Here is a 24,535-nt window from a genome sequence, read left to right on the forward strand (position 1 = left end):
AGTCAACAAACTGTGAATCATTTTAACAAATATTTAATGAATAACGAGAGATCTCATCTATTGTTTTCTGATTGCTCCTAATTTCCTACTTACTCTTGAAGTAACATAAATTAGCATGAAATTGAAATGTCAATTGGACTGAAGCAGATAAATTCTTTGTTTTAATTTGAACCTTACAGGGTGACGCTATAACATCCCAAAGGTCTCATATATTAAGCTGTGCAAAGAAAGACCTTTCTTCCCATTCTTACAACAAATGTTTTATGCTTGTGCAATGGAGGAATTCAAGTGCTGCTGTCAGGGGCTGAGCTCTTCTGGTGTAAACAGCTCCATGGTAGATGCAGTTTGTGGTGCCCTCCTGAGAGCCAGCGAGGGATCCCCACTGCTCCAGATTTTGTCCTGGGGAGAATCCTGGGCTGTAAATCACATGTCATAGTCTTGGATCAGGATAATGGATTCTGATCTGCTTTGACTCCCAAAGAACACGAGAATTCGGTACCTAGAAAATTGTAACTTCTGCCTCTAAGCAGAGCAAAGAAGACACTAGCTGAGGCTATTATTCTTTGTTCTGGTCAGAAAATCATGTGTTTAAGGTACAGAAACATACTCCATTGACCTCAAATAAAATGGGTGGGTAGTGAATGTTGTAAGGATACAATGACGGACAAAAGGACATAGAGTCCAGTCATAAGATCCGGAGAACTCAAGGAGGTAGGTCAGGAGTGAAAATGACCTGGGTTAAATTTGACTCTGCAACTTACTAGTTGTGTTATTGTAAGCAAGTCAACTTGTAACCCTATAAACTCTTTCCCCCTTTACTGTATAGGGAAACTATTGTCTTCTTCCCTCCTAAGCTGTGAGGATCAGATGTCATGTAAGATGGCCAAGAATGATGGCTGGCATGGAGTAGCTGCCCAACAATATGCTTTAAAATGGCTTGATGCTCTAAGTGTGGCTCATGGGAGACTCCTGGGGCATCCCCAGAAATAGAAACAGAAGAGATGGTTTAGGGAGTAGGTGATGAATTACATTTTGGATATGCTGAAATTTTCAGCTGAACAGGATATTCAGGTAGGAAGTTCCCACAAACCAATGGAAATGCAGGATATGAATTCAGAAAGAAGGCAAGGCTGTCTAGAGATCAGATTTGGGGTCCATCCAAAGAGAAGTGATAATTACATTACTGAGAGTAGAGCCACTGAGAGTACTGGGTAGAACAAATAGAGGAAGAAGGGCACCACAACTACGGGCATAAACCAATTTAAGTGGAGGAACAAAGAGGGAAACACGGGAGGGAGTAGCTAGAGAAGTGAGAGAATTAGGAAGGTGCTAGTACAGAAGGGTTGAGAACATTTAGGGTTTTCAGTGCTGTTAAGTTCTTTGGTGATTGTAAAGTTTTTGCAGATGAATTACTTTATCACTGTCTTTGAGTTGGTATCATTCCTAGAGAAGTTTTGGGTGTAGCCATGAAAGAATTGTAGGCTGCATCTGTGATTTACATATTAAGTTAAAAGAAATAAAACATTGCTCTTTGAAAGTAGAACAGACACATATACACTGTATACATGATGAGAAATTAACAGAATATTCGAAAAGGGCAGTTGCAAAAATATTTACAAGTATATACTCTAACACTTTGCCCTAATTACAATCCTGGGAGAATGTATAGTGCGGTAGAGAGAGCAGAAAATCAGAATCATAGTCTTGGGTCAAATCCTGTGACCTGCTTGAGGTGTCTGTTTTTTCTTCTCTAATAACCGGAAAATTACATCACTAAATAATAGCATCTATTGTTGTGATAATTAAATGAGACAATGTATATGAAGTACCTAGAACAGTGCCCAAAGTACAGTAAATGTTATCACACTAGTGTTGTTTTTGTGTTATGTGTTATGATTATTATGTCTCCTTTATAGTCCTCCTTGTACTTTAATCTTATCACTAGGTGGCAGCAATGCTCTCTTAACCAGTTTAAATGAAAAGTGGCAACTTTCTGGAATAGATGAGATCAGTGAAGGCTTATCCAACAGGAAGATGTGTGTAGGGCACCAGAAAAACAGGGGGAGAGAGGTCATAGATAGAGATAGAGACAGAGTGAGAAAAGGAGGGAGGGAGGGAGGAAGGGAAAGGAGGAAGAGGGAGAGGGAAAGACAGAGAGGGAGAGAGAGTGAGAGAGATGTTTAGAAATAATTTGATATTTCAAAAGAAAATACTGAAATAGTGATAATGGGGTGGGGGTAGAACTAGATCCATATTGGATATCCTTCCACATTCTATAGGATTTAGTGTTATTTTTGTTTATAAATCCATGTGGGGGAGTGGTGGTTACCATACACTGTTGACCCTTGAACAATGCAGGGCTCAGGGGCACTGACCCCTGCACAGTCAAAAACCTGAGTATAACTTATAGTCGGCCCTCCATATCTGTGGTTCCTCTGTATCCAAAGATTTATCCATCCTTGGAGCATGTAGTACTGTAGTACTTACTACTGAAAAAATCCACATATAAGTGGACCTGCACAGTTCAAACCCATGTTGTTCAAGGGTCAAGTGTATTTTCTCTGCTGATGGTTTTTAAGGATCTATACTGGTCCTAGGTGAGATTTAGCAAAGTCAGCTGCCCAGTAAATGTCAGTAAAGCATAATGTGTTTTACTGTTCATTTTAATCAAACCATTAATCTCAATTATAAAAATATGGCTATTTTCCTCTATGTAGAATATTCCTTTTACAATAAGATACTTAATGGTATATTAGTTATCTATTGCTCTGTAACAAATATCCCTAAGGTTGGTGGCTTAAAATGATGAACATTTGTTATTTTGTTTTTTCTCAGGGCCAGGAATCCTGAAGTGGCTTAGTTAAGTGGTTCTGGCTTAGGATCTCCCATGAAGTTTCAGTGAGGACATCAGCTGGGACTACAGTCATCTGAAGGCTTGCCTGAGCCTTGGAGGACCTGCTTCCAAGATGTTTCACTCACATGGTTGGTGGCAAGAGGCCTCAGCTCCTCACCAATTGTTGGTTAGAGGCCTTGATTCCTTTGCATGTCAATAAGCTGACTTGAGTGTCCTCCCAACACAGCAGTCGACCTCTTCCAGGGTTAGTGATCTAAGAGAGACGGCAAGAAGGAAGCCACAATACCTTTTATGAGCTAGTTTGAGAAGTCATGCTCTAACTTCCACCACATTTATTCAAAGTGAGTCACATAGGAGATAACTAAACACAGTTGTCAGGAATAATATATGTATACAGGAAATGGCGTTCCCAAATGGAGAAATCACAGACTGATCTCTCTCAGTGTGACCCTGGACCCACCACATTCTCTCCCTGCGTCTTCGTTTCTTCATCTATGAAAACAGGCCACGAAACCATGGCCACTTCAGCTGTAAGGTGGCCTATCTCTGCCCCATCTGGGTGTGACCTCGGTTAACAACTTGGTCTCTTGTTTTGTCTCTAAAATGAAATGATCCTAGATGGTGGATTTCAAACTTTTTAGATCCACTGAGAGAACTGTATTTTACACTGAAACTTCACATACACACAGGTATGTGTATGAGTACGTATGTATAACAGAAATGAAAGTTCCACAACATGATACTTAAAAACACTTATTTGCATGTTGTATTCTCATTACCCCTTCCCGCCATTCTACGTTAATCCATTAAAAAAATTCGGGTGAAAATCTACTACTTTGATTTCACAATCCATTAATGGCTTCACCATTCCTTGTGTTAAAATACTAACACCCCCTTTCACTCCTGGCTGCTCCTTTTCCATTGGTACTAGAACAGAAATCAAGCGAGTCCTCATCTTCTTGTTTCTGGGAGGCAGAAAAGTATCCTCTACAGGTGGGTCAACACTACCAGCCAGCTCTAATTAGGCAGGAGCTAGTATCAGAAGTAGCTTGCCAGGGTGGAAAGGGTACTGCATTTAGCTTCAAAAGTTGGCCCTGTAACTCACTAGCTATCTGACCTTGGGCAGTCCTTTAACCTCTCTAGTTCATTCCTCCTCTCTACAACTGGAATTAGTAATCCCTCGCCTATTCCATAAAGTTGTTACTAGGCTCAAAATTAGATAATTGGGCACTTACCCTGTGGCAGAGAATTTACAGACCGGATCTTTGAACCTCACAACAACCCCGTAAGATATAGAATATTATACTTGTTTTACAGGTGAAGAAATTAAGGCTTAGAGAATTTACGTAGGCAAGATCTTAAAGTCAGCAAGTGGCAGAACTAGAATCCCAAACCAGTTCTGACTCCAAAGCCGTCACACAAAACAGAGGTAAACTATGACTATTTTCATTTGATGTTAAGTGGTGACCACCTGACGTACTAAAATATAGGTTCATCCTGAACCACCACAGTGTAGTGACTTCAGAAACCAGTCCATCAGGCCACGTTTTCAGATCCTATTTTGCCCTTAACACACATGAGGTGTTTCGAGCTTTAGGGTTTAAAGCGGCCCTGACGCACCGGGGCCCGCGGGCACTAACAGCGCTTCCGCTCCTGAAGGGCACCCGTGAGACTCACGCACGGTCAGCACGTCAGAACCGGGCGCGTTTCTGTAAGTGCTGCCCCCAAACCAACTCCTCAGGTGGCTTCACACAACCCCCTCACATTCAGAAGCGTCGTTTTTAGGGAAAGGCCTCGGTTACAGCCCTTTCTGCCGCTGTGGGCTTTGTCCCATCAAGCGCGAGCCAGCCCTCGGCTGTGGGACGCGGAGCCCCCGCCCCAAGGGAACCCCGCGGGGCGCGTGTCCCGGGCCCGGCGCCCCGGCCTCCTCGCGGTCGGGGCCGGCACCACAAAGCCCTTTATTGAGGCTGGGGCTTGACGCAGGGCCGCCCGCAGCTCCCGGCGCGAGCAGGAAGGAGGAGCGGGACCGCGGCGTGTGCGCGGCCATGGGCGACTAGATGGGCGCGCGCTCTGCCCTCGATCCCCAGGGGACCGCGACCCTCCCGGACCCCAGAGCGCCGGTAACCGGGCGTCGGCGGCCTCTCCCAGGACCCCTCTCGCGAGGCCCGGGCGGAGTGGACGCGCCCGCCGCATGCGTGGTGCGGCTGGGAGGGGGAGTGGTTTGAGGCGCGGGCGGCGAGGGCCCGCCCTCCCCTTTTTCTCCCTCCCCTTTTTCTCCCTCCCCTTTTCCTCCCTCCCCCCTTCTTCTCCCTCACCCCTCGCCTCTCCTCCCCTCCCCCCTACTTTCCCCATCCCCTTAATTCCCCCGCTCCTCGCTCCGGGCCCTGCAGGCCGCGGGTTCCTCCCGGTGTCTCCGCGTCCCGCGGGGAGGAGGCTCGTCCCGAAGAAGCGTGCGCTGGAAGGGAAGTGGGAGTGGTGCTTGAGGTCGGCCACATTTTAAGTTCAGAGGTTTCTTTTTTGGTTTAAGTTCAGATTTTTGAAAAAGGAAAAACCTGGGAAGGTTTGCATCCTTTAAAGGGCTCGGGCGGAGGACGGGAAGTTCCTGTGTCCGCAGAGCTATTTGTCGCTTAACATTGCCACAGTCAGACACCTTTTGGTGATGAGGTATTTGAGCCAGTTTGGTAGACTTAGGCAGTGACAATTTACCGGGCCGGAATGCCGATGCTGTTCACCTGGCATCTTCTCCTTACATGGCAAGACATGATAAAATGAGTTCGTGGAAAATAAAAGAGAACACAGTTCTACATTAGGAATTCAGTTCAGTGAACGTTGATTAGGGACGTTCTTACATTCAGAAAATTTTTTTCTGAAGCTTTTTTATTATTTGGGTATTAAAAATATTCAAGTGAATATTTTATTTTAATATTAATTAGGTGCATTGCAATCATTTCAGACAAAGTGAACAGATTATCTGAGTCATTACATCAGACAATTAGGAAATTGGACTGTAATAATTCACCATGGCTTATGGCTTGCCAAGAAAGAACGCAGTGGAAACCATTTTGAGGTGCAATTGTTATAAAGTGTAAGTATATTTATCCTGGTAAGCGTTGACTTGGGCTGGGGAGTGTCCTTGTTAAAAGTATTGGACACCCTTACGTTCCCCATGAGATACCGGACTATATGAGGCATTCTCAGGTGTCTGGGTACTGATGTTTTTAAAAGGAAAATGCTTTTATAAGGATTTATAAATTTTCTTACTTGGTTTTCATAACAAAACAACACTGTGAAATGAGGAAACTGAGGTTTGAAGAAGTGGTATGATCCAGGTCCCACAGTCATGTAGTAAGGAAGTGACAGGGTTAGAAGTCTGAGTCTTCTTTACTCCAAAGCAACATTTTCCAATGCAGACAACCACTTTAAAATCCCTCTTTAGATAGTGTAAATCTACCTAAAAATGCCTTGGTGTCAGTTATATCTTAACAGAACACTTAATTAGCTGGTACAGAGAGTTAGTTTTGCATCCTGTACATTTTGTCAGGTGATGTGTGGACATCAAGAAGACCTGCGCTCAAAGCCTGGCCCTGCCACTGGCTCCCTATGCTGCCTTGAGCAAATTACTTAACTTCTCTGTACCTTGGCCTCCACATCTGTGAAATGGACATATCAATACCTACCTATATGGTGTGGAATACAAATGAAGTGATGTATGTAAGGTACTTGCATGTTGCCTGACATAATAGTAAACCCATAATAAACATGGGTTGCTACTACATGGTAGTTTCACTCTGTGCTACCTTGTTTTTAATTTTTGGACTTGTTTTTTTAAACCTCTCTGCCACAATGTATGACATATTACCGTGGTGAGTCAATTGAATTTTACTTTTTGACAGTGTTCTAAGAAGTAAATGGAGACACCCCACGGGGTTGTAAGATGAGAGATATGGGAAAACCAGAGAAAACTCATCATTGCATTCTATTTAGATTTGTTAGTTCAGTATGTATTTAGACATTGAACTATAGACAAATACCACTGTAGTCATTATTGTAAACATAATTTTTATAACGAAGATATTCCTGTATCTGGAGAATGATTTAAAGCACTGATTCTGTGGTTTTGGCTATATAACATTTTATGTCACGAATAATATCTGCAAAACCAGTGTCTTCTCTATCATTCTCACAAGAAAGTATTTGATATTCTATTTATAAGAGCAGCTAAATTAAGAGGAATAGAATGGTAGTAGCAGTCTTTGGAGTTCACTAGCTCAGGCAGCTCCTCACCTTGGGCTTTTTTTGGTTAAGTATTTTTAGAAGATCATAAAAAAATACGCTAAAAACATTCGAACAATATGGAAGCATTTGAAAGGAAAATTAAAATGTTACCTCTCACATCTGCATTGCCATCCCTGCCCTACCCGCCCAATCCCGCTCAGGTAAAATGTTTTATATATTTTTTAGAATTTCTGTCTGTTATATAAGATACACACACACATATGTATATACACACACATGTTTTTACACATGGGATTATATTGCTCCCTCCCCACCTATATCGTGTGTAGCCTGGTGGTTAAGAGCACAGATTCTACAGTCTGACTTTCTGGGTTGAAATTTCAAACCCAAGCCTTGTGACCTTGAGCAAGTTGGTGTCTGTTCTTATTTCCTAATATGTAAAATGAGCATAACAATAGCATCTGCCTACTTCATAGGGTTACTGTGGTAATTAAATGTGTTTATATGTGTATACTGATTAAAACAGTGTCTTGCATGTAGTAGGTGCTAGGTAAGCATTAGCTGTTTTTTTTTTTTTCTTTCTTTTTTTTTTTTCATCGCGCCATGTGGGTTGTGGGATCTTAGTTCCCCGACCAGGGATTGAATCCCGGCCCTTGGCAGTGAGAGAGTGGAGTCCTAACTAATGGACCGCCAGGGAATTCCCAGCATTAGCTGTTTTATTGCTCATCTTTCCAAATCAATATATAAGGATAAATCTCATTCTTTCATTACATGTATGTGCTACAGTTTGTTTAACCAGGCTGCTCTTTTTTTTTTTTGGGAGTATAATTGCTTTACAGTGCTGTGTTAGTTTCATCCACACAGCGAAGTGAATCAGCCATATGCATACACACATCCCCTCCCTCTTCTATCCCCCCCCATCCCACCCAGCTAGGCCATCACAGAGCACCGAGCTGAGCTCCCTGTGCTATACAGCAGGTTCCCACTAGCTATCTGTTTTACACACAGTAGTGTATTTATGTCAAACCTAATCTCCCAATTCATCCCACCCTCCCCTTCCCCCACTGTGTCCACAAGTCTGTTCTCTACATCTGCCTTTCTAGTCCTGCCCTGCAAATAGGTTCATCTGTACCATTTTTCTAGATTCCACATATATGCATTAATATACGATATTTGTTTTTCTCTTTCTGACTTAATTCACTCTGTATGCAGACTCTAGGTCCGTCCACATCTGTACAAATGACTCAATTTCATTTCTTTTTATGGCTGAGTAATATTCCATTATATATACCTACCACCTCTTCTTTATCCATTCATCTGTCGATGGACATTTAGGTTGTTTCCATGTCCTGGCTATTGTAAATAGTGCTACAATGAACATTGGAGTACATGTGTCTTTTTGAATTATGGTTTTCTCAGGATATATGCCCAGTAGTGGGATTGCTGGGCCATATGGTAGTTCTATTTTTAGTTTTTTAAGGAACCTCCATACTGTTCTCCATAGTGGCTGTATCAATTTACATTTCCACCAACAGTGCAAGAGGGTTCCCTTTTCTCCACACCCTCTCCAGCATTTGTTGTTTGTAGATTTTTTGATGATGGCCATTCTGACCGGTGTGAGGTGATACCTCATTGTAGTTTTGATTTGCATTTCTTTAATAATTAGTGCTGTTGAGCATCTTTTCATGTGCTTCTTGGCCATCTGTATGTCTTCTTTGGAGAAATGTCTATTTAGGTCTTCCACCTATTTTCTGATTGGGTTGTTTTTTTGATATTGAGCTGCATGAGCTGTTTGTATATTTTGGAGATTAATGTTTTGTCTGTTGCTTTGTTTGCAAATATTTTCTCCCATTCTATGGGTTGTCTTTTCGTCTTGTTTATGTTTTCCTTTGCTGTGCAAAAGCTTAATTAGGTCCCATTCACTTATTTTTCTTTTTATTTTCATTACTCTAGGAAGTGGGTCATAAAAGATCTTGCTGTGATTTATGTCAGAGTGTTTTTCCTGTATTTTCCTCTAAGAGTTTTATAGTGTCTGGTCTTACATGGAGGTCTTTAATCCATTTTGAGTTTATTTTTGTGTATGGGGTTAGGTAGTGTTCTAATTTCATTCTTTTACATGTAGTTGTCCAGTTTTCCCAGCACCATTTATTGAAGAGGCTGTCTTGTCTCCATTGTATATTCTTGAACCAGGCTCTTCTTGATAGATATTAAGGTTATTTTGTGAGGTTTTTTTGGGGACAAACAATGCTTCAATGAGCATTCTTGTAAATACATCTTTGTGTATTTGTTCAAGTGCATTTATAATAATTATAGACTTCAAGTCACTCCTTAAAGTTAGATGATAAAATAAGAAGTAAGCTGGAGGAGGAAAACAGATGGCATGTGTGTAATACACTCACTTCCCCTACTTGGACCACAGCAGGTCTTTCATCTTTCCTCATGCATATGAACTCACGTTGACTGTAGATGAGAAGCATAGCTGATATTTTAAAGTTCCAAATTAGGATACATAAAACAATCCATTAAAATTTCATTGTGATTATTATGATTATTTTTTTAAAATTTATTTATTTATTTTTGGCTGTGTTGGGTCTTCGTTTCTGTGCCAGGGCTTTCTCTAGTTGCGGCGAGCGGGGGCCACTCTTCATCGCGGTGCGCGGACCTCTCACTATCGCGGCCTCTCTTGTTGCGGAGCACAGGCTCCAGACGCACAGGCTCAGTAATTGTGGCTCACGGGCCCAGCTGCTCCGCGGCATGTGGTATCCTCCCAGACCAGGGCTCGAACCTGTGTTCCCTGCATTGGCAGGTGGACTCTCAACCACTGCGCCACCAGGGAAGCCCTGTGATTATTTTTAAATATTGTAGTTTGGGGTTTCATTCCCTTCTCCAGTTTTCTAAGGATTCTCTTGGTACTAGTGCTTCTATATACACCTAGGTTACATCCCAGCTCTGGTTCTCTGTTAACTTCTGAGTCTTTGTTTTCCTTTTCTACCTCCATGGTAGTTGTAAAGATTAAAATCAGATCACACACTCAAAGCCTTAGTGTGTGCCAAGCACTCTGCTCAACGTGTGAGTATTCCCTTTGTTCCTTCCCTAATGTGTTCATATTTTTGATCAGCCAAAAAAGACTTGGAGCTTAGTTTTTTTTTTTTTTCTTTTTTTAATTAATTAATTAATTAATTTTTGGCCGTGTTGGGTCTTCATTGCTGCACGCAGGCTTTCTCTAGTTGCGGCAAGCAGGGGCTACTCTTTGCTGTGGTGCGCGGGCTTCTCATTGCAGTGGCTTCTCTTTGTTGTGGACCATGGACTCCAGGAGCATGGGCTTCAGTAGTTGTGGCTCGCGGGCTCTAGCATGTGGGGTCTTCCCGGACCAGGGCTCGAACCCATCTCCCCTGCATTGGCAGGCAGATTCTTAACCACTGTGCCACCAGGGGAGTCCCAAGCTTACAGTTTTTAACTACATCCTCTTTAAGGACATGTAAAGATTGGATTGACTCCAAAGAGGCTGTTTTTTGAGCAAAAATTTCCGTCATTATAATTTATGGTCATTTTCAGTATACCTCTACATTAGTTAATATAAGGCTCCTTCTCCTGGCTAGGTTTGCAACTCTGGAAAATCCTGAATACTCTCCTGTAAACCAAAATGCCTAGTGGAAAATAGAACTGAGAATTCAAATGTCTTTTCTATATCCTGCAGTAGATGTCAATAAATATTTATTGAATGAATTAATGAATTTTTGCCCTAGACAGGAACCCTGGGAACTTGTATTACTCACAAAGACCTGGTACACAAACCTAGCCAACATCAAGTTGCCTTTCTTGGAAGAAATTGCATTTGGTAGTTCTATACACCTCAAAAAATGTAAAACCATTAAGGATGGTCTGCTCCCTTCAGCAGAATGTAAGTTCTGAGGGAACTACTTTATTATATTTTTTTATTTGAATTTTATTTTACTTATTTATTTTTATACAGCAGGTTCTTATTAGTTATCTATTTTATACATATTAGTGTATATATATCGATCCCAATCTCCCAGTTCATCCCATCACCACCCAGCCCCTCCCTCTGGGCTTTCCCCCCTTGGTGTCCATACATTTCTGTAGGAACTATTTTAATAAATTGCAAATTTTGTGTGTTATTTTGATTATTAGACAAATGTTTAAATCTGATCATTCACACCCATACTCCCTATCTATGTAGCCCTGTCTTGTTTAGTATTCAAGAATGTGAATTTTTCTGTGTGCTAAATATTCAGTTTTGACTAAATTATGCCTGGTGAAAAATGTCAGTTGGATTGCTTCATGTATTTTATTTTTCAGCCATCCAACTTGAAAGAGAGTATGAAATGAAGCACTTGAATAACCTGAAATGTGAGGAAAATGCAGCCGAGGAAATTCAGTTTTCCCTAAGGGAAAGGCCAGTTGGTTTGAGAAGACCTCTCCCACCTAAGTGACAGTCATCTCATAGTTGAATCTGTACTCTGTGCTTTCTGCATCCAAAGAGGATGAAGGGCTCTGACCTTCCACTGTGTGAAGTTTGGTGCAGTCATCTGAATGGACAGCCCCCTGGTGGATGAGCCAGCTCCCGTGGGTTAGTTGACAGCTCTGAACAGATCTTCTGGGTCCCAGTCCCGTATTTGCACCTTTGTATCACAGCAACAGTACTGTAAATAAATGAAAATGTAGCTGGCATCGAGTCATTTGTGCTCTTCATTTTGATTTTTGTAAAGTTGCACTAAGGAAAGAGGAAACTCCTTGTCAGAGGCATCCCCCCACCAAGAGACATTATTTTGAAGAATATTTTGAATTTTCATCTTTGAGACCCCAAGGAGGTACGAAGAAAGGAGAGAGGGAAATTATTTATAAAATGATTAACTGTGAAAAATTTTGTTTGATTAAGAAAAATTGTAGGTTTCATTTTAGTAACTCTCTAGTTTCCAGTTTTCAGTGAAACATCATTTACTATTCTCACGTGGTACTTTATTTTTTTAAAACATCTTTATTGGAGTAATGTTGCTTTACAATGTTGTGTTAGTTTCTGCTGTACAACAAAGTGAATCAGCTATACATATACATATATCCCCATATCCCCTCCCTCTTGAGCCTCCCTCGAATCCTCTCTATCTCACCCCTCTAGGTGGTCACAAAGCACCGAGCTGATCTCCCTGTGTTATGCAGCAACTTCCCACTAGCTGTGTATATATGTCAATGCTACTGTCTCACTACGTCCTAGCCTCACCTCCGCCCTCTGTGTCCTCAAGTCTTGTTCTCAACTTATGTGGTACTTTAAAGTGGCAAGTAGAACTTACTTTGTTTTTGTTCTTCTAAAAAAACCGTCTTTTTTCCTTTTGCCTAATTTCATATTGTCTTTCTGGGATACCCTCTGGAGCATGTGGAACACACATACATGTGTGAAAATGATATGAAAATACAAAGACAGCATCTGTGAGGAAAACTCTATTTGTACAGAGTGGTTGGAGAATGGGGAATTAACTGGAAAGAACTGGATTTGCATGAACAAATTTTCCTAGAATTCGAATCCAGTAAAGCACACTTGGATGTGAAAGTTATATTTAAGCACAATTTAGTGTTAGATGATCCAGTAGGCATTTTATGATCTGGTATTTTAGCCTCATTATGAAAGGCATTATGGCATAGTATTTAAGAGTACATACTTTAGACCTGGCTGCCTTCTTCAAATCCCAGCTTGGCTGTTGATAGTGGTGTGACCTGGGGTGAGTTACCTTATGTCCTGAGCTTCAGTTATCTTACATCATATAAGATAAGAGTAATACTGGTACTACTTCATAGAATTGTCATGATTAAATGAAAACTGCCTGGTACACAATGAGAATTACTCTAGTGTTAGCTATTAGTGTGATCAACACTTCCTTTGTACTGCTGTAATCTTAGTATCGAAGATGTATGACATTGGGCTGACTCTGTTGACCTTTGTGGAGACCAGAAATCTTGAATTTTCAAAAATTTGGTTTTATTCTTGTCAATGTATATGTACTTGCCAGACCGTATGACCTGATTTTTTAAAATTTAATTTTTATTTTATATTGGAGTATAGTTGATTTACAATGTTGTGTTAGTTTCAGGTGTACAGCAAAGTCATTCAGTTACACATCTACATAGATCCATTTTTTTTCAGATTCTTTTCCCATGTAGGTTATTACAGAGTACTGAATAGAGTTCCCTGTGCTATACAGTAGGCTCTTATTAGTTATATATTTTATATATAGTAGTGTATATATGTCAATCCCAAACTCCCAATTTATCTCTCCCTCCCTTCCCCCTTGGTAACCATAAGTTTGTTTCTACATTTGTGACTCTATTTCTGTTTTGTAAATAGGTTCATTTGTACCATTTTTTTAGATTCCACATATAAGCGAAATCATATGATAATTGTCTTTCTCTGTCTGACTTCACTTAGTATGATAATCTCTTGGTCCATCCGTGTTGTTGCAAGTGGCATTATTTCATTCCAGCGTGACATTTTAGTTCAAAATCTGGCATATCCTGATCTTTCTGTTTATAAACAACCATCTCTGATAATCAGCTTGTCACTTATGTCTTTCTCTTAAAAGAAGCATGGAAAATTTGTGTGAAAAAAGCCACTGTGTAACTCAGAAACATACGTATTGGTTTATGTCTGCTCTTAGGAGCCACCAGGGGACCTTAAGCATCTTCCTCCTCACCTCAGAGCCTTACACCCCTAGTTAGAAACATTAATTGGGGGTATGAGTTACATGCTTCCATCCTTCTTCAGAGCCATTGTGAAAATGGATGAAATATGTATCTGTTTGCAAAAAGCTTTCCGGAATTAAACATTTTAATATTCCTTGGGAAAAGGTGGGATTTGAGAAAACTTTAGTTTCCCATCATTCTCTTGGGAGAAAAATCTCTGCTTGCAGCTTTAAGATTCTTCTAATTGTGTTTTTAGGCATATATTTCTGAGCCTGCTTTAAACTGTACATATTTAAGTAAAATTACATCACAAAATATATATAATATGTGTATGTACATCTCTCTCCTGAAATGACATAAGAAGAGGAACAGTTTCTTACTTACGTTTGTACTCTGGTGCCTTATCTTGATGCCTAACTCATGTAGCCACTTAATAAACATTTATTGATCGTTGACTGAAAATTTCCATATGGTCAAAGTTTCATAATAGAAAGTACTTCATAGTTGTATTCTTACTTTTTTAAAAAAAAATTTTTATTTAGTTATTTATTTATTTTTGGCTGTGTTGGGTCTTCGTTTCTGTGCGAGGGCTTTCTCTAGTTGCGGCGAGCGGGGGCCACTCTTCATCACGGTGCGCGGGCCTCTCATTGTCGCGGCCTCTCTTGTTGCGGAGCACAGGCTCCAGACGCGCAGGCTCAGTAGTTGTGGCTCACGGGCCCAGTTTCTCCGCGGCATGTGGGATCTTCCCAGACCAGGGCTTGAACCCGTGTCCCCTGCATTAGCAGGCAGATTCTCAACCACTGCGCCACCAGGGAAGCCCTATTCTTACTTTTTGCAGTAGGATAATTTTTATGGAGAGGTAGCCATGGTGTGATTGAATATGGGCTCAAACAGTTCAAGACAAAGATAAGAATGAACAAATACAAAATTTTACATAAAACGTGTTAAAGTTATAAAAATTTGTTTTAAACTGTAACAATTTTATTTGCATACTAAAATTTTGCTCCTTTACATCTCTGACCCCTTCCACTTTGTTATTGATGTCACAAGTTACATATTTTTATATTGTATACCCATTAATATAGATTTATAGTTACTTTTTATGCTTTGTCTTTTAAATTCTATACCAGCATTCAAAGAGCACCACCATTACAGTATCACAGTATTTTGTGTTTGTCTATATATTTACTTTCACCAGTGACATTTATACTTTCAGATGCTTTCATGTTACTATCTAGTGTCATTTTGTTTCAACTTGAAGGACTCCCTCTAGCATTTCTTGTAGGGCAGGTCTAGTGGTGTTGGACTCCTTTAGTTCTGTTTATCTGGGAAAGTCTTAATTTCTCCTTAATTTTTGAAGGTCAGTTTTGCCAGATATAGAATTCCCAGCTGGTAGTTTTTTTCTTTTCAGCACTTTGAATATATTATCCCATTCCCTTGTGGCCTGCAAGATTTCTGCTGAGAAATCTGCTAATAATTTAATAGGAGCTCCTTTATACATGATGAGTTGCTTTTCTCTCACTACTTTCAAGATTCTCTCTTTGTGACTTTTAACAGTTTTATTATAATGCATCTCAATGGAAATCTCTTTGGTTGATCCTAGATGGAGTTTTTTGAGCTTTTTGAAGTTGAATATCAATTTTCTTTCTCAAAGTTTGGAAGTTTTTGGTCATTATTTCTTCAAGTAGGCCTTCTTCTTCTGGGACTCCCATAATGTATATCAAGTTGGTCTTCTGGTACCCCACAAAGTCTCTTAGACTCTCTTTACTTTTCTTCTTTTTTCTTTTTACTCCTCTGACTCAGTAATTTCAAATGATCTTTCTTCAAATCCAGTGATTCTTTCTTATGCTTGATCAACTCTGTTGTTGAACCTCTCTAGTGAATTTTTCAGCTCAGTTATTGTATTCTTCAGCTCCAGCATTTGTTTTCTTTCCTTTTGTGTAGTTTTACTTTGTTGATATTCTCATTTTGTTCTTGCATCACTTTCCTAATTTGGTTTAGTTGTCTATCTGTGTTCCCTTTTTAGCTCATTGAACATCTTTAAGGTGGTTATTTTGAATTCTTTGTCAGGTAATTCATAGATCTGCAATTTTTTTAGGATCAGTTTCTGGAGATTTATTTTGTTTATTTGAATGGACCATGTTTACTTGTTTCTTTGTAGGCTTTGTGATCTTTGGTGAGATTTTGGCATTTGAAAAGCCAGTCTTTACAGACTGACTTTGTATGGGGGAAGAACTTCAACATATGGGGGAAGAACTTCAACAATCAGTCTGGCTAGAGATTTTGTGGACCTCTCAAACCTTTCTGGAGATGCATCTTCTCTGGGTTTGTGTGTATAATTTCCAGGTAGAAGAGGTTTGTCCACTTCCTCACTGGAGCCTGTAATCTCTTGCTCCCACTGTTGTCTGTCTGTGATAGTACACTATCTCTGGTGCTGTAACAAACTGCAGTGCTTGTGTTTGTTCGCTATGGCCCCCAACCTGGTATCCAAACTGCTGTTCCCATCAGTGTTCTGAGTCAGGTGAGACAGAATCCCGTGAGGACCCCCTGAAAAGAACATTGGATACACAGTTTACTCTTCTCTTTCCTTCCTGAGGGAGAAGCTGGGAGTTGGGATTTTTCTTTTGATCATCCCATACTGTGCCTGGGAGAGGGAGTGGCTAGGGTGGGTAAATGTCATGAGTTCTCCTACTTCCTTTGATGCATCTTTCTTGGCTTTGTGTTCACCTGAGGTGGTACAACATCTTAACTGGTTTCTGGAGTTCCCACAAGGGCAATTTGGTCTGTCTATTGTTAAGTCAGTGTCTTCTGAGGGATCGAGAGCCTAGGGCTTCCTATTCTATGATCTTGCTGACATCACTCTACAAATATGCGATTTCTGTTATGTTGATAGTACACTGGGATTTTAGGGTTATGTATAAGGATGAGGTTGCAAACCCATGCATCCCAATATCAAGTAGGTAACATAAATGAACAAAATGGGCCAGTGAAGCCATAAAGGGAATCCAGAGGCAGGAGAAGTGGAGAGCATGCATCTCCTTCAAAGGGGCAGCAGCTTCTTAGCTCTTGCCTATTGATGCCATTCTAGAATGGCACCGGGGGAAAATCTTCCAATTCAATTTTCCTCAGAGGGTAAATCTTCCAATTTTTCAAGAGAAAATGGAAATAAAGATGAAGAAGAGCACAACTTGTTATTGTGGAAAATTTCAAACATACAAAAGTAGTAAGAGTAAGAAAATGAACTTCCATGTTTCCATCATCCAGCAGCACTTATCAGCTCATGGCCAATTTTATTTCACTTATGCTCTCTCACTTTCCACACCATCCCAAGTCCCCATAACTGGGTTATTTTGAAGTAATTTGTAGATATCATATCAGTTCATCTGTAGTTACAGAAATGTAGATTTTATAAATGTGAACATTTCCAATTTTATAAAGGATAGACCAATCAAAGCATACATAGGGGGCCATAATCCACCTGTGGGTCCACAGTTTGGTTTCTTATTAGGGAGTTGTATCTGGTGGTTGGTGCTTTAAAATATTTAGATGCTATTGTCTGAATTAAAATATTTAGAAGTTATTGTCTGAATTATCTTGAGATACTTTCTTCTATCTGTGACATAATGGCTCAAATGGAGATTGTTGCTCTTAAGAGTTTTTATGTGAGTGACCCATTTGACTTGGTGATCCTCAGACCTGGGAAAAGTTGTCAGGAACTTAGGGTCTGTATGCAGCCTTGGTTGTATAACTTTGAGGAGGTGGAACTTCCACATTCCTAGTTCAAGTTTGCCTTTATAAAATTCAGATGTGCTTTGTGTAAGATGTTTATCTGCCGGGACTTCCCTGGCAGTCCAGCCCTTAAGACTCTGTGCTTCCACTGCAGGGGGTGTGGGTTTGATCCCTGGTTGGGGAACTAAGATTCCACAAGCTGTGAGGTGCACGGCCAAAAAAGTAAAAAAAAAAAAATAAGAAAGAAAGATGCTTATCTGCCAACCAGAACCACTCCCAAAGTTTCTTGGCTGAAAGTCTGGGAATTGGGACTTTCACTCTGTTACACAATTCTACCTCTTCTTTCCACATCTGTCCCCTCCAATTGTTCTTTCTCCCATTTGACTAGTTTTTTTTTCCTCCACCTAGGTTATTATCATTAATATGGCAGCCAGGTTGTTAACTGCTTAAAATGTGGAAAATACCATTTTATGATTGTACAACCAAAGATCAGTCTTTAGCAAAAATTCAGTGTGTTTCTATTTCTTTAGAAATCAAAACCAATTTGCTGTTTTCTTTAAAAAAAAAAATCACATCCAGCTGCATCAACATATATTTTGGACAGTAGTGGGATTAATTTTGTGTTTATTTTTGTAGTTCACATCCCACCAAGTAGCTTATACTCTTCCCTTTTAGGGTCATTGTCACTAATCCTCCAACAGTTTCCTTGAGAACTGTAAATATCTTCTTATTTAAAGTCCAAAAATATATTGTACAATGTATCTAACGCTGTTGTATTAGTAAGTTTTAATTTCTTAAAAATCAGATATGTAAGACAGCGGTAGAAAGAAAACTCTAGGTTTTAGTTAACAGGTCTGAGTTCTAGTCCCTTCCCTCCTTTCCCTGATTCATTATGTATCCTTGAGAAAATTTCTTAATTTCAATGGAACTCAGTTCATTTCTCTTTTAAAAAATTATCAGTTTTAAATGTATTTTAAAGGGTAAAATAAAGATTTGTTTTCAAAAGCAGTAGTTCTGTGTATCCCCAACACTCATTTCCACTTCTCAGAGGCAACTAATTTTACCTGTTTCACCTATTTTGTTTTTTACCTCCATGTCTCTAAATAACACTTTTATTTTGCTACTTCTTGGTTTTTCCTTTTTAGGCATAATTATGCCTTTTTAGGCATAATCTATTGACTTCCCAATGTTGAAGATAGCATTTTGTTTCTTTTCTTTCCTCCATCCTCACCACACATACATAACATTTCCATCTCCCTCTAAATATAGATTATAATTTTGCTTAGATCTATATATATATACATAAAGATATATATATATATAAAGATATATATATAGATCAAAGCAAAATTATTTTATATATATATCGCCATGGCATGCAGCATATGGGATCTTAGCTCCCCAACAAGGGATCAAACCTGTGCCCCCTGCATTGGGAGCATGGAGTCTTAAACACTGGACCGCCAGGGAAGTCCCCTAGCTCAATATTAAGTGTTGACATTATTATGTGTAAACTCTTCACAGCTGAACCATGTAGTAAATTATGATTACTTTTCCATTCCTTCCACTTATATATGTGTATGTGTGCAGTATTTAGTAATCGAATTAGTAATTGCTTCGTTTTCAATGTATTTATTGCTAAATCAACCTCAAGCTCTTTGCCGGTTGTCAGTGTTCTCAAAACATTTCTATATATTCTATCATTTCATCTTCCTAGGAAGTCCTCTGAGAAGGACTTGCTCTAACCTGAACTGTTTATTTCTTCACTCAGAACTAGCTGTCCTGTGATTTCTACATTACCATCTTGGGAATCCACTTCATACTCTTTAGTGTAGGTACTTCTGTTTCTCATATGTCTAATCACCCTCTTTCTTGCTTTATTCCTTTATCATAGTAGAGCATATCCTCCAATAGTTACCTGAGAAAGGGTGTATGTGAGGAAAATTTTTTGAGGTCTTATTGTCCAAAGTCTTTATTTTACTCTCAAACTTCATTGATAGATTGGCTGGGTATGGAATTCTAGGTTGAACATATGTTCCTCTAACATTTTGAAGGCCTTGTTTATTCTTTCTAGTTTTTTGTATTGTTAGTGAACATTCCTAAAGCCATTTTTACTCTGGATCCTTTCCTTGAGACCTGCTTTTTTTTTTTCCCTCTCTGGAAACTATGGCATACTCTGAGAGTAAAATAAATGTGGTAGCTGAAATGAAAACCTTATAAATTTTAGAAGATAAAACAGTTTCTCTCAGAAATTCATGTCCCTCAGTTCTGGGAAATTACTTTAAATTATTTCATGGATCCTTCCATCTTTTCATTTTCTATATACTTTTTAGATTACTGTTATTCATATACTATACCTTCTGTACTGGCCTTCTAATTTTTAAATCTTTTTTCTCCTGTTTTTCATCCCTTTGTCTTTTGCTCCAATTTCTGAGAGAAACTCTGGTTTATCTTCTAACCATTATAAGGTTCTCATTTCTGCTATCATATTCTTTTCCCTCTGAAGGCTTGCCTCTCTCCTTTTAAAAAAGTAACCTGTTTTATTCATAATGGCTTATCTTCTCTTATCTCTCTGAGAGCACAAAGTGGATTTCTTCTCCCTGCATTCTACGCATTTCCTCAACACTGTTTTTGTTTGTTTGTTTACTTTTATTTCTACCTTTTTATGTTAAAGGCTCTCACAGTAGTCCAGGAGTGATGAACAGCGTAACTTAAGGAAATAATGGAGGGATAGATAATACAGGTCTGGCTCAGGAGTCATGGAAGAAGTAGAAACCATAGGATAATGTCATTGATTGGATGTGTCTGAGTGAAAGAATATGAGAATTTAGGATGCCTTCCAGATTGTGAGCTTGGGAAAGGAAGAATTGTCTTGGGTGTGTAGGAGATACATTTAGTCTTAGATATGTTGGTGTCTGAAGTTCTTGGGAGACATTTGAGTGGAGATTGCCAGTAGTAGTGGGCTGCTCAGGAAGGAGATTGTGTAGAGATGAAAGGCGAAACCGTAGATATCTTTAAGCTCATCCAGGGGGAGTACGTAGAACAAAAGAGGAGAGATAGTGAACATTCTGAAACTTTGGTTGGCAGTGCAGAAGAGGCAAAACTTTAGGGAAAAAAATGTTTGGCAGTGCAGAAGAGGCAGAACTTTAGGGGAAAAAATGGACTAGATACCTAAATCCTAAGTGAATTGCATACTACATTTTATTTTTAATGAAAAATATTCTGGCATAGAAATTTAATAGTAAATAATTGAAATTTTTGGAGAGAATCTTTATTTTTTTTCAGTTGACGAAAGTTCCTCAATGAAATTTCTTCAGTGAAAACATTTAATCAGGGTCAGAGGAGGAAGACAGAAGGCAAGAGAGGAAAGAGAAAAAAAAATTTAATAAGAACTTAGATGCAAAAATTCTTTTAGGTGCTCTATTCATACCCTGTAGTCCTCACAACAGCCCTGCAAGGGAAGAAAGGGCAAGAACAGAGCAGAGCAGAGTTCTAGCATCAGGGGAAGAAAGTCTAGGGACAGAACTGGGTCAGGGTTTTGATGAAGCAGAACTTATGCCGACAGTTGACAGGGCAGCAAATATGGAGGAGGAAACAAAGGCTTCTCCTTTTTCTCACAGTCTCTAAGTATCTTAGTCTCTAAGTATGTCTTGTTTTCACTCAGTTTCTCTTACGTCTTTTCATCAGAGTCTTAAGAACAATTATCTTCTTTTCTGTTCCAGTAAATGGCACCATTTCCATTCCTTTGTGTAGTTCAGAAGCCTAGGAATCATCTGTGCCTCCTCTGTGTTCCTCATCTCCTCTTCCCTCCCAGTCCAATCCATCCATGTACTACTTCTTTCTCCACCTCTATCACCCTTGTCTGAAACTCCATTGTCTCTTGTTTGGAATATGGGGAAAGCTGCTTAACTGACCTCATTGCTTCCATTCTTGCCTTCCTACTGTAGTCTATGCTCAGCTGCCATAGCGGTCTTTAAAAAATGGCAACCGTGTCATTGCCAAAAAGATCATGTCCCTCCCCTGAGTAACATCCTTTCCCATGGACCATGAGGCTCTATATTTATTTATTTTATTTATGGCTGTGTTGGGTCTTCGTTTCTGTGAGAGGGCTTTCTCTAGTTGCGGCAAGTGGGGACCACTCTTCATTGCGGTGCATGGGCCTCTCACTATCGCGGCCTCTCTTGTTGCGGAGCACAGGCTCCAGACGCGCAGGCTCAGCAATTGTGGCTCACGGGCCTAGTCGCTCCGCGGCATGTGGGATCCTCCCAGACCAGGGCTCGAACCCGTGTCCCCTGCATTGGCAGGCAGATTCTCAACCACTGCGCCACCAGGGAAGCCCCGAGGCTCTATATTATCTGACACTTGCCTTCCTCTTTGACCTCATTTCTCCCACTCATCATCCAGCCCTACTGGGTGCAAGCACATTAACCTACTTCTTGTTCTCTGACATATCAGACTTGTTTCTGCCTTGGAACCTTTGACCTTACTGTTTACTTTTCCCCAAATTCTCTTCCCTCAGATTTTCATAGTGATGTCTCCTAGTTATTTAGGACTTAGCTCAAATGATATCTCCTGAGGGAGGCCTCCTGTGACCACGCTAGATAAATTGGCCTTTCCTTTTACTCACTTACAATGATAGTGTTCTGCTTTAATTCCTTTATAGCACTCAGTATCTGCAATTATTTATTTGCTTACTTATGTATTTACATATATTATTTCTCTGTGGTGGCTCTACTGTCTATAATAGTATCTACTTATAGTAGCCACTCTATCAGTATTTGTTGAGTGAATGAATGTATTACCTTAAAAATTGTTGAGAAGGTACCACTTCTTTTTTTTTTTTTGCCACGCCCGAAATGTGGGATCCTAGTTCCCTGACCAGGGATAGAACCCGTGCCCCCTGCATTTGAAGCGTGTACTCTTAACCACTGGACTCAGGGAAGTCCCAAGGTACCACTTTTTAAAAATCAGTGTTTCTAATGCTTTAAATGAAAGTTTTTTTAATTAAAATTTTAAATCAAAGTATAACATACATGAAGTGCACAAATCTTAAGTGATAGATTTTTTTTAAATAAATAAATAAATTAATTAATTTATTTATTATTTTTGGCTGTGTTGGGTCTTCATTGCTATGTGCGGGCTTTCTCTAGTTGCAGCGAGCTGGCGCTACTCTGTTGCAGTGCACGGATTTCTCATTGTGGTGGCTTCTCTTGTTACGGAGCATGGACTCTAGGCGTGCGGGCTTCAGTAGTTGTGGCATGTGGGCTCAGTAGTTGTGGCGCACGGGCTTAGTTGCTCCACGGCATGTGGGATCTTCCCAGACCAGGGCTCGAACCCATGTCCCCTGCATTGGCAGGCGTATTCTTAACCACTGCGCCACCAGGGAAGCCCTAGATTTTTACATATGTGTACACTCATGTAACCACCATCCAGATCAAGATATAGAACATTCCCAGCACCTAGCAGTCTCCCTCATGCCCCTTCGCAGTTAATACTTTTTTCCTTCTGAAACTCATTTTTTTATTTTGTGAAAGACTTCAGTGCTGTTGCATTTTCTAATGTGGTTTTGATCTTTTGCGGTGGCTTGAAGCAGGATCTGTTTCCTGACTGGGAATCAAATCCAGGCCTCGGTGGTGAGAGTGCTGAATCCTAGCCACTAGACCATCAGGGACTAGTGTAGTTTAACCTGTTTTTGAACTTTATATAAGTGGAGTCATACAGTATGTACTCTTTAGTGTCTCTTTAATTTTGCTCAACAATTGTGTCTGTGAGATGGTTCCACATTGTTGCATGCAGCTGCGACTTGTACATTTTCACTGCTATGTAGTATTCCATTGTACATCTAGTACAATTTCTTTTTTTAATTGAAGTACAGTTGACTTACAATGTTGTGTTAGTTTCAGGTGTACAGCAAAGTGACTCAGTTATATATACATATATATATATTTTCAGATTCTTTTCCATTATAGGTTATTACAAGATATTGAATATAGTTCCCTCTGCTATACCGTAGGTCTTTGTTGTTTATCTGCTTTATATACAGTAGTGTGTATCTGTTAATCCCAAACCCTAATTTATCCCTCCCCTCCTTTCCCCTTTGGTAACCATAACTTTGTTTTCTATGTCTGTGAGTCTGTTTCTGCTTTGTAAATAAGTTCATTTGTATTATTTTTTAGATTCCACATATATGTGATGTCATATAATATTTGTCTTTGACTTACTTCACTTAATATGATAATCCCTAGGTCCATCCATGTTGCTGCAAATGGCAGTATTTCATTCTTTGTTATGGCTGAGTAATATTCAATGTATATATATGCATATATATATACCACATGTTCTTTATGCATTCATCTGTTGATGGACACTTAGGTTGCTTTCATTTCTTGGTTATTGTAAATGTGCTGCTATGAACATTGAGGTGCATGTATCTTTTCAAATTAGTGTTTCCATCTTTTCTGGATATATGGCCAGGAGTGGGATTGCTGGATCATATGGTAACTCTATTTCTAGTTTTTAAAGGAACCTCCATACTGTTTTCCATAGTGGCTGTACCAATTTACATTCCTACCAAGAGTGTAGGAGTGTTCCCTCTTCTCCACACCCTCTCCAGCATTTGTTATTTGTTGACTTTTTAATGATGGCCTTTGTGACTACAATGATGGTGATACCTCACTGTAGTTTTGGTTTGCATTTCTCTAATAATTAGTGATGTTGAGCATCTTTTCATGTGCCTGTTGGCCATCTGTATGTCTTCTTTGGAGAAATGTCTGTTTCGGTCTTCTGCCCATTTTTTTGATTGGGTCGTTTGTTTGTTTTTTGTTGTTGTTGTTTTGTTTTCGATATTCAGCTGTATGAGCTGTTTGTATATTTTGGAAGTTAGTCCATTGTTGGTCACACTGTTTGCAAATTTTTTCTCCCAATCCATAGGTTGTCTTTTTGTTTTGTTTATGGTTTCCTTTGCTGTGCAAAAGCTTATAAGTTTGATTAGGTCCCATTTGTTTATTTTTTCTTTTATTTCTT

The 24,535-nt window shown here is 39.7% G+C and overlaps 1 protein-coding gene across 1 annotated transcript; it reads left to right on the top strand.

Annotated features, from left to right (window-relative positions):
• The first annotated feature begins 5,077 nt into the window (after positions 1 to 5,077).
• C5H4orf36 (chromosome 5 C4orf36 homolog) lies at positions 5,078 to 11,786 on the top strand. The gene is made up of 4 exons (XM_059923978.1): positions 5,078 to 5,338; positions 5,808 to 5,939; positions 10,837 to 10,991; positions 11,411 to 11,786. The coding sequence occupies exons 2-4, from the start codon at positions 5,875 to 5,877 to the stop codon at positions 11,542 to 11,544; spliced, it is 354 nt and encodes a 117-aa protein (XP_059779961.1). The 5' UTR covers positions 5,078 to 5,338; positions 5,808 to 5,874; the 3' UTR covers positions 11,545 to 11,786.
• Positions 11,787 to 24,535: the final 12,749 nt, after the last annotated feature.

The sequence above is a fragment of the Balaenoptera ricei genome, chromosome 5 (assembly GCF_028023285.1).
Source record: "Balaenoptera ricei isolate mBalRic1 chromosome 5, mBalRic1.hap2, whole genome shotgun sequence".
Lineage (NCBI taxonomy): Eukaryota > Metazoa > Chordata > Mammalia > Artiodactyla > Balaenopteridae > Balaenoptera > Balaenoptera ricei.

What these genes read in the sequence shown, in the direction of transcription:
- C5H4orf36 (XM_059923978.1), top strand. Translation starts at nt 5,875, where the DNA reads ATGGCTTATGGCTTGCCAAGAAAGAACGCAGTGGAAACCATTTTGAGG. An exon ending in AGGTGCAATTGTTATAAAGT is followed by an intron (nt 5,940 to 10,836) that starts GTAAGTATATTT and finishes TTTTTGCCCTAG; the next exon opens with ACAGGAACCCTGGGAACTTG. An exon ending in TCTGCTCCCTTCAGCAGAAT is followed by an intron (nt 10,992 to 11,410) that starts GTAAGTTCTGAG and finishes TTTATTTTTCAG; the next exon opens with CCATCCAACTTGAAAGAGAG.